This window comes from Pongo abelii, chromosome 1, assembly GCF_028885655.2.
Source record: "Pongo abelii isolate AG06213 chromosome 1, NHGRI_mPonAbe1-v2.0_pri, whole genome shotgun sequence".
Lineage (NCBI taxonomy): Eukaryota > Metazoa > Chordata > Mammalia > Primates > Hominidae > Pongo > Pongo abelii.
Genome location: NC_071985.2, coordinates 148,000,612 through 148,013,969, shown reverse-complemented (window position 1 = coordinate 148,013,969; position 13,358 = coordinate 148,000,612). Strand labels below are relative to the sequence as shown.

Genomic DNA, 13,358 nt, shown 5'->3' with positions numbered 1-13,358 from the left:
GCTTGGTTCTAGAGCCTGAGCTCTACCAGTGCACTGAGGAGGTTGACCTCTGAGCACGTATTTTAGAAGAACATCAAAGAGCCAGGCTCCATACCCAACTCACTCGTTTATTCAGTAAATATTTGCTGAAAGCCAGGCACTGTGCTAGGCACTGAAGGTAAAGCAATGAACAAGACAGACATGGTTACCATCTTCATGGAGCTCTCATTCTAGGGGGGTAGATAACAATAAGTAAAAATATATACAAGATAATTTCACAGTGTGAGAAGTACTATGAAGATAAAGTGAACAAGAATAACTTAGAGGGTGATATGGTTTGGTTGTGTCCCCAACCAAATCTCATCTTGAATTGTAGTTCCCATAATCCCCACATGTTGTGGGAGGGACCCAGTAGGAGGTAATTGAATCATGGGGGCAGTTACCCCCATGCTGCTGTTCTTGTGTTAATGGGTGAGTTCTCATGAGATCTGATGGTTTTATAAGAGGCTTTCCTCACTTTGCTCTGCACTTCTCCTTCCTGCCACCATGTGAAGAAGGATGTGTTTGCTCCCCCTTCCACCATGATTGTAAGTTTCCTGAGGCCTCCTCAGCCCTGCAGAACTGTGAGTCAATTAAACCTCTTTCCTTTATAAATTACCCAGTCTTGGGTATGCCTTTATTAGGAGCATGAGAAACGGACTAATACAGAGGGAGAGTCCACCTTAGGAAAGATAGTTAGGGAATGACTTTCAAGGTGCGAAAGATGTTTGAACTGAAACCTTTTTCCTAAAAGGAAAAAGAACCAGCTATGCATAGATCCAAATAAGAAAAAAAATCAAGCACTAAGGCCTCCAAGCAAGAAAGAGCCTGGCTTGCTCAACAAACAGAAACGATGCTACAACAGAGAAATGAGGACAGGGGTCTGGAGAGGCAGGCAGGGGGCTAGTTTCTATAAGGACTTGTGGATTTTATTCTAAATGGGATGGGAAGCCACTAATGATTTTTAAGCCTGGAAGAGATATGACCTGATTTACCACTGCGGTTTCTGCAGGGCAGGGCAGGGGCTTGTAGAGGCAAGACCAGAAGCAGGGAGACCATCTAAGCAAGTAGTGGCTTGGATGACAGTGGTGGCAGTGAAAATGGGGAAATTGACAACTTCAAGTACGGGGCTTGAATAACCGAGATTATTACAGATATGAAAATGTTGGTATCATTTTCAAAATCGGGAAGTCTAAGTAAGAAACAGCTTGGGCCACGGGGTAGGTAGGGAGATGGGGGAGACTTAAAATGTTCTGTTTTAGATACAGCAGTTTTGAAATTCCTATTAGGCAACCCAGTGGAGTTGTCAGACAGTCAGTTGGATATATGAGGAGCGTGGAGCTCAGGGAAGTCTGGATTAGAGATGCAAATTTGGGTACACCTTTCTAGAGAAAGGGCACAACTCCTCGGAAACTGGAAGGAGTGGGTCCTGCTGCTCTGGTGAGGGTTTTAACTGTGGCTTCACCTCTGTGCTCCTTTGTAACACAAGGGTGAAAAGAAGTGGAAGGAAGTTATGCAAGAAGCTTTGAAGACATGACGGCAAGAAGATGAGGGTGTTCTTTCTATCTGGCACACTTCTCCAGTAAGCATCAGCTGGGCCCAGGGATGGAAGAGGCTGGGGACTAATGGTGATTGAGTGGATCCAGTTGAGAAGAGAGGAAAGGCAAGCATTCTGACAGCTTTTGTAATGTGATATTGATGCACAAAGGTTTCTAAGCAGGATCCAGAAGGCACTGAAGGCAGGAGGTGGTGATGGACTGTGAGGAATTGGATGAAGTCAGTAAAAAAGATGTCTATGTCAAGTCAAAGATCTTTAGTTGGAGATCGCTGAACCAGTGCGTCAAACATTTAATGTGTGTGAACCACTTGGGGAGCTTGCTGCTAAGAAGCACTTAGGGCCAGGCACGGTGGCTCATGCCCGTAATCCCAGCACTTTGGGAGGCCGAGGTGGGCAGATCACCTGAGGTCGGTATTTCAAGACCAGCCTGACCAACATGGAGAAACCCCGTCTCTACTAAAAATACAAAAAATTAGCCAGGCGTGGTGGCACATAACTGTAATCCCAGCTACTTGGGAGGCTGAGACAGGAGAATTGCTTGAACCCAGGAGGCAGAGGTTGCAGTAAGCCGAGATTGCGCCATGGCACTCTAGCCTGGACAACAAGAGCGAAACTCTGTCTCAAAAAAAAAGAAAAAAAAAAAAAAGAAGTACTTTCGGATTCAGTGGCTCTAGGGCGGGGCCTGAGATTCTGCATTTCTCATAAGCTCCCAGCTGATGCCCATGTTGCTGGTCTTTCAGTAGCAAAGACCTACTGTCACCAAATCATTACATGACCTAGTTGCTTACCTTGACTGAGCATCAGTTTCCTCAACTGTAAAGGTCAAGCTGATGATATTTAAAGTCCTCCTACCTCTAACATTCTTATTCTAAGGTGAAGTAAAAAAAAAAAAAAAAAAAAAGTTAAACTGATCTGAGTACTATATTCTGAAAGAAGAAACATGTTTGAGCTCTCTGTGCCACACACTGTCCTAGGCCTTTTTCTCCTGTATTTCATTTATTCTAAGATGTAACTTTTCTTCACTTTTAAGCATCTCTAAAGCAGACGAGTCTTTAAAAAAAATGGTATCTTAGAGTCACAGAAATTGGACAGAATTCTGTTAGTTAATTTTATACTATTTGTAAAATTTGCCTTATAAAAGTCTGTTTGGTTGTTCAAATTTTGTATTATTTTGTAATTATAGGGTTACATTTTGTTTAAATACTCATTCAGAACTCTCTGAAGTCTGGCTGACTTTCCACTTATCGTCATTGCTACTGAGGCCGCCAAGCACGTGGTGGCAACAAAACTGAGTTTTTGGTTTTTTTTTTTCAAGATAGCAAAAGCCCTAAGTAAAACATCAAACTTCAAGCAGAATAAACTGATATCTACAGTAACAACCTCATAACTCAAATGAATATGATCTCACAGAATACTCCAGCCAAAGAAATAACCCTTTCAGGGGGAGGTTAGATTCCTGCTGTTCTTAAAACAGCAGGAAAAATGATGAAATGGTCATAATGTCTCATGCAAAGAACATATGGAAAAGAATATAAGACACTCAAAAATTGTATTACAGAAAATGAAACACTATATTAAAATGTTAGTTACCCAAATGTTGTAAAAAAATTTATTTATTTATTTTCGAGACAGAGTTTCACTCTTGTTGCCCAGGCTGGAGTGCAATGGTGCAATCTTGGCTCACCGCAGTCTCTGCCTCCTAGGTACAAGCAATTCTCCTGCCTCAGCCTTGCGAGTAGCTGGGATTACAGGCATGTGCCACCACGCTCGTCTAATTTTGTAATTTTAGTAGAGATGGGGCTTCTCCATGTTGGTCAGGCTGGTCTCGAACTCCCAACCTCAGGTGATCCACCTGCCTTGGCCTCCCAAAGTGCTGGGATTAAGGGCGTGGGCATGAGCCACCGCACCCAGCCAAACATTTTTTAACAGGATTCATAACAGTCCTCCCAATGAGGCTGACCTGGAAAGCTATAGTTCTTAGAGGCAGAACCAGGAGCATAAATTAAGGGAAACACTAATCTTGATCTACACAATCAGCTGTGCAGCTAAATATAAGCCCACTAGGAAAGCTGGGCGTATAGGCAGATATCTGTGTTTAGAATACTGAAGGATATTTAAAGTCCTCCTACCTCTATTACTATTCCCTTAATAGTAAAGATAGTGCAAAATTCATGAGCAGTTAATCTGGAACAGCTTCTGCTAATTCACCTACATCAACTATAGTGCCAAATGAATGAAGTCAAACTCAATCCTATTTATATCTGCAGGCTTCCTTCAATATATCCAAGGAAAGAGGGCCTAAAATCTGGTATCACATATTTGAAGAATCTTCATTATACCTTTTGGATACGTCAGAAGATTCTCTTTGACAAGTTATATTTAATAAGTCAAAGAATACAATTAACATATTTAAGCAACTCTCTTAAAATAAACTCAAATTAATAACCAACCTCTGTCCATTTAGTTAAACATAGTCCATATTCTGAGAGAAATGAAATGAACAAGGGAAAGACTGTCCAATGGTCAGGAAATAAATCCTGCTTTCCAGCATTGCCAGTGCTATCTAGCCACTGACATGACTTTGGCCACATTTCTTCAATCAATTTTCCAAGAAAAATCAATTGAGAAAAACAGTATATGAATCACAGGGAAACCACTGTATGGTACATCCAATTTGAGTCACTTATTTTTAAAAGGGCAAGGGACAGATGGCTTACTTGAAACAGAGGGTAACAGGACAAGTCCTCCTGTCACAGTTACTGGAATCACCTACAGGGAAGAGCATAGCTGACCACCCAGGTAAAAGATTAAAACAGGATTAGCCCCCGTGGGTGGACTCCAAACAGATCTCAGGTTAGCAGAAGCTTCCAGGGAGATAAGACAAGTGACAACTGACATTTCAGTGTTGCCGGCTACAGAACCAGGTAACTCTCCTCTGGATGGTCTCTGAAAGCACCGTGGGAGCCAGATACCACATGTACCCTTGATGGTGCCGGCTTATGGGCTGGTTCTTTCAGAGTCAAGAGCACATGACACATTTACTCACGAAGAGATTCTGAGCGGGCAGCCTATAGAAACAATTAAAACCTCTGTCTTATAGGGTATTCTCCTGCTGTGTCATCGAGGCACCTTAAGATCAGATTATAGGAAGTACGAACAAATGAACTCATCAATGTGAAGCTCTAATTTTAATAAAAGCATTCCAAATTTAAACTGCTGTTAGAATCCCTACTCCTAAACTGTTAGTACTTGAGGAGCCACAACTGATTAATCTTTGCAACCCCAGCACATAAAACTGAGTGCTCTGGACATGATGACTACACACCAGAGGTTTGTTGAGTGAATAACAAAACAATAAAATAATAAAACAATATTTTAAAAAACAAAAAGTCTTAAGCCAAACACCTCGCATTTACATACGGTATGCTCCTAAATTCTTAACAAAATAGCACAAAACAATTCGACTTGATTAGCCATTAACTTGTTGCCAAGGGATCTCCTAAGAGAGAAAATGAGTTATTAATCACAATTTCTATATTTTACAAATAATAAAAACAAGTGTACAAAGCATCTTTATGTATATTATTTCATTTAACACGTACAGACCATTTTTTCAAAAAGCCTAATCACCCCTTCATAGGGGAAAAAAACAAAAAACAGGACCTGTGAATATACCCCAAAACCAACAATCTTGAGTTGCTCCAAGTAGATCCACAAATGCTGTCCCTGTCCCATCGCCGCAACCCCACAGTTTCCTGAGCCAAAGCCCCTCTGCAGGCCATTGTTGGAGTGTGTCAGCCCCTAACAGGTTAGCTCTCACCAAAACAAAGTTGTTCCATTTGGGTTGCTAGCACATGAGGGCATTTTTGCTCTTACCAGAAGACGATAAAGGTACATCATGAAATTATCACTGCATTACCGAGCTCAACGTCGTTGTCAATATTCAGTGTCTCATTAGAAGGAAACATGGTCCCTTTCTTGTAATGCTGCTTACAGACTTTTAAGCCAATTCTATTGTCTTCATTTTCTCCATAACCAAGGGTCCCCAGGGTAATGTCCTTTAGCTGATGATACTATTAAAAAATAGTCAAATAAAAACCACATATGACCTTTTAAAACTTTGATCAGAGGTTACAGCATATAGAATGTACTTTCAGTTACTTTGTATTGTTTACATCATGGCCCTCAATAGAACTTCCCAATTTAAAATACTACAAAGAAATCTTCTCAGGTTATTCAGCAAGACACTGCCTCACAGAACTCAAAACAAAACAAGGTGATGGACGGCTCCCACCTCACTCAGCCAAAGCCAAGGTCCTGCCTTATCTCTAGGACCTCATCTCCTACTCCAGTCCCTTGGCTCCACCCCACAAAGCTGCACTGGCCTCCAGGCAGTTCCTGGAGCTCACACAGAGGCATATTTTTGCCTCTGGCCTTTGCTGTTTCCTCTGCCTGGAGACCCACGTACATACCCGCTCGGTTTACTCACTCCTTCAGCTCTCAGTTCCGCACCTCAATGAGGCCTTCCCTCCCCAAGCCAAGGAAAATTGCAAACATATATCAAAACATCACATTGTACCCCATAACTATATACTGGGTGCAATTATGCCCTGTCAAATAAAAATAAAATAAATGCAGTAAAAAATAAAGAAAGAAAGAAAATCACAAACAACCATCACCACACCCAGGTACTTCCCATCTCCTTCCCTGCTTTACTCCTTAGCAGTTATTACTTTCTAATATCTACTGAGGACATGAGCCATCCACACTCCACAGCTTGCATCAATGACTAACATGAACCAACATTAGCTTACCTGAGCTTACATTAATATGGCTTTACCGTTGGCTATCTGCACTAATAGGGCTTTACTAGCTCTGTCTTCATTAATACGACTTTACTATTCCTGAAAATTTTTGCCCTGGACCATAAAAGTCCCTGTATTATTTCAGGAACATCCAAAAAATTCATTGAAATAGATAACAATTGGAAGATTTTGTCTGAAAACAATTCCAAGATTCTTTGAAACTGCCTCCCCAATCCTCACCTTGCCGTGTCCATCAGTCCTAAATTATTATATCATCATCCTTACCTAATTCTAATCAAGCTCCCCTCACATTAAAGAACTCCCTCCTCACCCAAGGCAATATGGCATGTGATCAATATAGCATCTCCCTTACCACTCTAAGTAATAAGCTCAGCTTTGCTCATCAACATGTTTTTTGTGTGGTGTTCTCAGGGAGCCAGCATTTGATACTACACATTTCACTTCTTTTTGTCTAGCTCTTCGTTCTAGAATTAAGCTCTATAAAGGAAGGCGCTTTGTCTGTTTTATTCACTGCTGCATCCTCAATGTCTGGAATAACACCTGCTACATATGAGATACTTCAATATTTATTGAATGAATGAAAAAGAGCAGGAACAGTTTCTCTTTCCTAAATTATTTCTTCAAGTCTACTAATCTGCTTTCTCATACCTGTCTAGATACAACTATTTTATATTCCGTATTCTTAAGATTCAGGTAGGGTTATTAATGCTAAAACATCACAATTAAGGCCACAGAATCCCTGATTTTTTTATTTATTTACTTATTTATTTATTCTGTAGAGATGGGTTTTCACAATGCTGCCCAGACTGGACTCAAAGGATCAACCCACTTTAGCCTCCCAGAGTGCTCGGATTACAGGCATGAGTCACCATGCCAGGCTGGAATCTTTGATTTTATATTAAGCTTTCATCAAGCCTTCTGAGATTAAAAATCTACTCTTGCTATTTGATCTGGGGTAATTTTCCAAAAGCAGTAGGTATGAAATGGTAAATTAAAAAGATAAATATTTTTTAAAAAGTCAAAATCGGCAAACTCTTTTGTGTAGAAATGTAGCTTCAGAAATAGCAATAAACATTTTTTGGCAGACTGCAAAACTTACATTAGAATATTTTAACATGTGTATAATTTTTGTTTGTTTGCTAAGACAAGGCCAAGTATCAATACATTGTTAAAGTATAGGTCATTCACAACAAAACACTTGCCTGATTAATAGCAAAAAAGATGCTCTCATAGGCATCCTCTTGAGTATATACACTGCAGCTGTAGTCATCTTCATCTGTACCAGAATATCCTTTCAAAAACAAGTGCTTAAAAGCAACAGTGTTATCTTCTTTGAAAGCAACCACCAGCTGGTTACTTAAACCAAAACGAACAAGCTAAAAAATAAAATAAAATAGAAATACATGAATTTTACCATTTATCAGGGGAGGTAAATGTCTTCTCACTATCATCAACCATTACCTATAAACATCAGAAAATAATATCAATTTTTTTGGTTTATACTAATAGCATCAATGTCAAAATACAAGTCCCACAGAAGAATAACCTCATCAAGCTACACCAGCAATTCAAAGTAGCATAAAATTAGAAGAGATTACTGCTCCCAATGACTACTGACTCTACTGGCCTTTAATTAAGAAAGAAAGAATCCAAATCAGCTAAGTCTCAATCCATTTTTCTTATATTTGGATTTCAAGTTAATTGTTTTCAAAATCAATTACTTAGTAAAGCAGTAACTCATTGTATTGATTTCAGATTTAGAAATTGTAGTATTTTTAAAATCACAACTATGTTTTACATATGGCTTTTAAAAGTGTTTTTTGAAAAGTAGCCTACATAAATACTTACTCCAGCTAGGAGGTAATAGTTGTCGAAAGAATTCAATTAATTCAGCTCTGCAAGAATTCTGTATAAAATTTACACCTGAGAGTTTCCCTCACCAAATTCTACAGTATCAAAGCACATGAAAGAATAACAGAGCATGCTTTACCTGTATGATGTCAAACCCATTCATTGTCACCAAGCATCCATCTACTCCTGAAAAAATGCCCACTTATTCTCCCTTTCACTGTATTCTGGCAGAATTTAGGCACCCAAGGGCTCTCTTTACCAGAAGTGAAAGTTTTCTTCTTGGAACCCAATAAATGGAGAAAATTAGTCAGCACCAAAAGTTTACAAAAAACCTAGGAAACTACACACACAGCTACACACATACCTCATCACACACGCACTCTCACAAGCACATTCACACTCTCTCACGTGCGTCCTCTCTGTCTCTCTCACATATATACAAAGGCAGTGACGGTAGTCAAATCTCTATAAGCCCTGTCCCACACATCTTTCCCCACCTCCCTAAGTGATTTCTTCAGCTGCCTTATAAAACAATGAGACTAGAAAGTTTGCTCCAAGTCCTCACTCAACTAAGCCACCAAATTTTGGGACTGTTTTCTTCCTATGTAAAATTAGCAAGTGTAACTAGATGACCCTGACAGTTCTGTTATTTGTTGTCATTCCATGGTTCAATATGATACATCTGAACAATAATATACAAGATACAATTCTGAACAATTCAGATAAAACTAATGTTAATTTAGTTGGGTGAGGTGGCCTGTGGCTGTAGTCCCAGCTGCTTGGGAGGCCGAGGTGGGAGGATCACTTAAGCCCAGGAGTTCAAGGCTAGCCTTGGCAATATAGCAAGACCTGTCTCTAAAAAAATAAAGTAAAATAGCTAATATTAATTTGCATATGCAAACAACATACAGGCATAAGGTTTTTTCATGGTTTACATTTTTTAGCCTTTATATTTTGTTGTTTTAAAAAATACTAAACAATTAGGAAAAATAGTCACCATTTTCAGCAATTATTATATGCCAGGTACTGTGCTAACTGCTTTACATGCAGTGCCTCATTTACCCCAAGCGGTCTATGAAAATGTTACTACTGTTATTCCATTTTACACATGTGCAACCTGAGATTTAGCCTCATTAAATTGCCCAAGTCACCAGAATGGAAGCCAAGTCTAATTCCAAAGTCATCTGTGTTATGCTATAAAAACAACTTCCTTCTGCTGAAAAAGTTCTTTGGGATGCTTCTTATAACGAATTTAAGTGCTAGCTTTTCAAAATTAGGAAAGGCAATTATCGCTTGAGAACGTACACAGATGCTACTGTTCAGCATTTGAGTCTCACCATGTCACATTCTTCAAATGCCATGTCAAAGGATTGTGCAACTGCTAAAACTCAGCTATTCTAAGGAAAACATCAGATAAGAAGTCCCACATCATCCAGCTTGTGCTGAAAATTAAGCAACAGTAGGTTATAAGTTCTTCTAAGCATGTGATGTCAGTCAATGGTGCCTGTAGGAGAAGCCAGAAAAGGTCATGTTGCTCTTGAAAGCTAAAATGTAAACCAGGGAAGCAACACATACATGATTGCTTCAAGGTTTTATTAAAACTACTGACACATATGAAAACACTGGTACACACACCACACATGAATGAAGTTCTTCAATCAAAGTTTGCTAAGTGCTTACTCTAAGCCAAGCTGGGATACAACGTGGAAAAGAACAACACTGCATGGTATTGAATAACAACTCTTATCTGTTGAGAACCAGGCATTGTGCTAAAATTTATAATTATTATTTTCCATTTAATTCTCAACACCCTATGAGGGAGCTATTACACTGGGCTCTGCAAGGACAGGAATGTTTTTCCTTTTTGCCTGCTATTACACACTCAGGAAATGAAATGAAATGAAATAATGCCCATCACAATGTCAAACACTGAATCAGCTGATGAATATAATGCCATTTGATACATATGCAATCTGAAGTCAAGTAATTTATCCAGGTTGGAATATCCAGAAAATGTTAGAGTGAGGATCTGGACCCAGGTCTGTTTGATTCTAGAGTCTGTTTGTTCTCTCAACCTCTTGGCCCCACAACCTCTTAAACTGAAATGCTGCCAGTTTAACTCTAGAGGCAGGGATATTAGACCCATTCCTCCCACATTAATAGTGAAGCTAAAGAAATACAAAAAAAAAATGTAAACTAGGGAATGAACAAACTGACCATGAAAGTGGTATATAGTTTGCTGATATTTGAAGCCACAACCTTAAACTCAAAGCTCATCAAAACTCAGCTTTGAGGATGAGAGGACTCCGTTGTAATCTGCTTGGAACCTCCCCTATCTGGCATCAGGAGAAAGAAATTTCCTCCATTCTATTCATAGAACAAGCCAAGAGAAAAATGTATGGCCCAGCCATACATTTGCAGTTGGGAGGAAACTGCAAAGTCCCTTTCTTGTTATGACAGAACCAAACACTCCCTGCAGAGTAAGAGTAAGGGAAGATGGTATTGGCCAAATGACTGGGTTTTTTTTAAAGGCATTGACAGCAAAATGCATCCTAGTCCCACTAATTAGACATTAAGATTTGCTGAGAGTATGATACAAGACAGAAAAATAATTACTTATAAGTGTAGTCTGGCAAAGATTGTGAATTTAAAACCTCATTATGAAATCAATGTAGGATAAAATATTCTGTACCAGGTAAAAACAAGATACTGCTCTAATTATGTACAAAGGATATGGGAGAGAAAGAGTAGAACTAGCAAAAGAATGTAGACACCTCCCTCAAGATTATAAATTACTGCAGAATTCAGAGCAAGAATTTAAAAAAAAATTTCTTTCTCATCAGTCCTCATACCCATCCCATTAGACTTGAGGATGAAACACAAAAAGACAGAAAAAGAGAGGGAGGGAAAAGTGAGATATTATGCAAGGAAAGGTAATCAAGAAATCTGCTCCAATTAGATATCACCCAAATAGCAAAATCTGTTAGAATGATCCTATATGGAAACAAAAGTTTAATCCTTCCTAATTTTATTAGGGGAAACAGGGTATGCCCACATGAAAAGTAAACTATAGTTCCCAGAAATATTTTGTTATTTAAAGCAAAATTAGTAGGCTGGGCACAGTGGCTCATGCCTGTAATCCCAGCCCTTTGGGAGGCCAAGGCGAGAGGACTGTTTGAAGCCACAAGTTCAAATCAAGTCTGGGCAACAAAGCAAGACCCCATCTCTACATAAAGAAAATAAAAAGGCAGGTGCAGTGGTATGTGCCTTTAGTCAGCTGTTTAAGAGGCTGAGGTGGGAAGATCTCTTGAGCCCAGGAGTTCGAGGTTGCAGTAAGCTATGATTGTGCCACTGCACTCCAGCCTGGGTGACACAGAGAGACACCCCATCTTGAAAAAATAATAAAAAATAAAAGTAGTCATGTAGACAGGAAGAAGTACTAAAGAAAACCATGTGCTGGATGGTCAAGCAAGGCCCAGTGGGGGAGATGGGACTTCAAATAGTACCTGAAAGGTGAGGGAGAAAAAGAATCACCCTGGACTTGGAGGAACAAACAGGATGTGGAAGAGAATCATTGGGTTGGCCTGTCTGGCTGGGATTTGGGTAGGAAATAGTAGATGAAAACTTGTTGGAAAGACAAGCTGAAGGAGACTGGAACTCTTTGAATTCCTGGCTAGAGAGGTGAAATTTTATTCTTGGGAAGCAGAGTTTTATAGGAGTTTCTGAACAGGAGAGTGACACAATAAAGTCTATTCTACGAAAAAATAAGCTGATATTAGCATCGAATGTATATGGATAAGAAAGGTAGGCATAAGACAAAGCTAGAAGCAGCCTAATTAACTTATCTGTATTCCAACACTGCAAACTCTGAGGACAGGACCTATATCTAGAACAGAAACAGTCTGAGAAGAGTACAAACTCCAGAGCCAGACTGCCCAGGCACAAATCCCAGTTCTGTCACTTACTAACTGAAGGATTGTAAGCAAATTACTTAACTCCCTTTGCTCCAGTTTCTTCATCCATAAAAAGGGGATTATAATTGAACCTACCTCATAGGGTTGCAATGAGGATGAAATGAGTTGAAGTACATAAAACATTTATTGTGCCTAGGACATGGCAAACACTAAGCTAACTGTTAGCTGTCAGCAGCACTGGTAATACAGTCACAGTTGTATTCCCAACAGAAGGCCCACAATATGAGATGCTTCACATTTATTTTTCATTAACTAAAGAGTCTGTGCTAGAGAGAAGATAGTGAGTATGGGAAAACATAAATAGATGCAGTTTTGAAGGAAGAATCAATAAGATTTAGTAGGTATCAGGAAAAAGAAGGTAAATCCAAGATGGTGATATGGTTTATATTTGTGTCCCTGGCCAAATCTCAAGTTGAACTGTAATCCCCAATGTTGCAGGAGGGGCCTCCTGGTGACAGGTGACTAGATCATGGGGGTAGACATCCCCATTGCTTTTCTCATGATAGTGAGTGAGTTCTCAGGAGATCTGGTTGTTTAAAAGTGTGTATCACCTTCCCCTTTGCTCTCTCTCATGCTCTGCCATACGAAGATGTGCCTGCTTCCTCCTCACCTTCCCCCATGATTGTAAGTTTCCTGAGGCCTCCCCAGCCATGCTTCTTGTACAGCCTGCAGAACTAAGTCAATTAAATCTCTTTTCTTCATAAATTACCCAGTTTCAAGTAGTTCTTTATAGAAATGGGAGAACACACTAATACAGATGGCAATGATATTTTATGCCTGGGTAAATTAGAATTTCAGTAACGTTAATAGATCAAATAATTAAAGGAAGTTAGTTTAGCAAGAAAAGAAATTGGGAAAAAATTAAAATTAACCAGCTGACAAAAGGGGACATTATTTCTTCTCCTTCCAAGTAATACTAACAATGTATCAATGTATCTATTTTATTGGTTGCCAAGACCAAAACTTCAAAACCAAGAATGAAAATAAGCTAACAATAAGCATACACGTTTAACAATGTCTTTGCATCTCAACCTTGTTGTTTCTTTTGAAGTAACTTGCTTTCCCTAAACTTGAGCTGGTACATATGGCATGTCATACAATGAAAAGCCTCTTTATGAACACAGAATAAAG

The 13,358-nt window shown here is 39.3% G+C and overlaps 1 protein-coding gene across 1 annotated transcript in view; it reads right to left on the bottom strand.

The window, feature by feature from the left end:
* The window catches only part of MCOLN2 (mucolipin TRP cation channel 2), a 75,114-nt gene that overhangs the window by 29,150 nt on the left and 32,606 nt on the right, over window positions 1–13,358 (bottom strand). The window contains exons 3-4 of the mRNA XM_024256556.3: window positions 7,605–7,778; window positions 5,496–5,649 (exon numbers count right to left, since the gene is read on the bottom strand). Of these exons, the coding sequence (XP_024112324.1) occupies window positions 5,496–5,649; window positions 7,605–7,778 (328 nt within the window). The remainder of the gene's footprint in view (window positions 1–5,495; window positions 5,650–7,604; window positions 7,779–13,358) is intronic.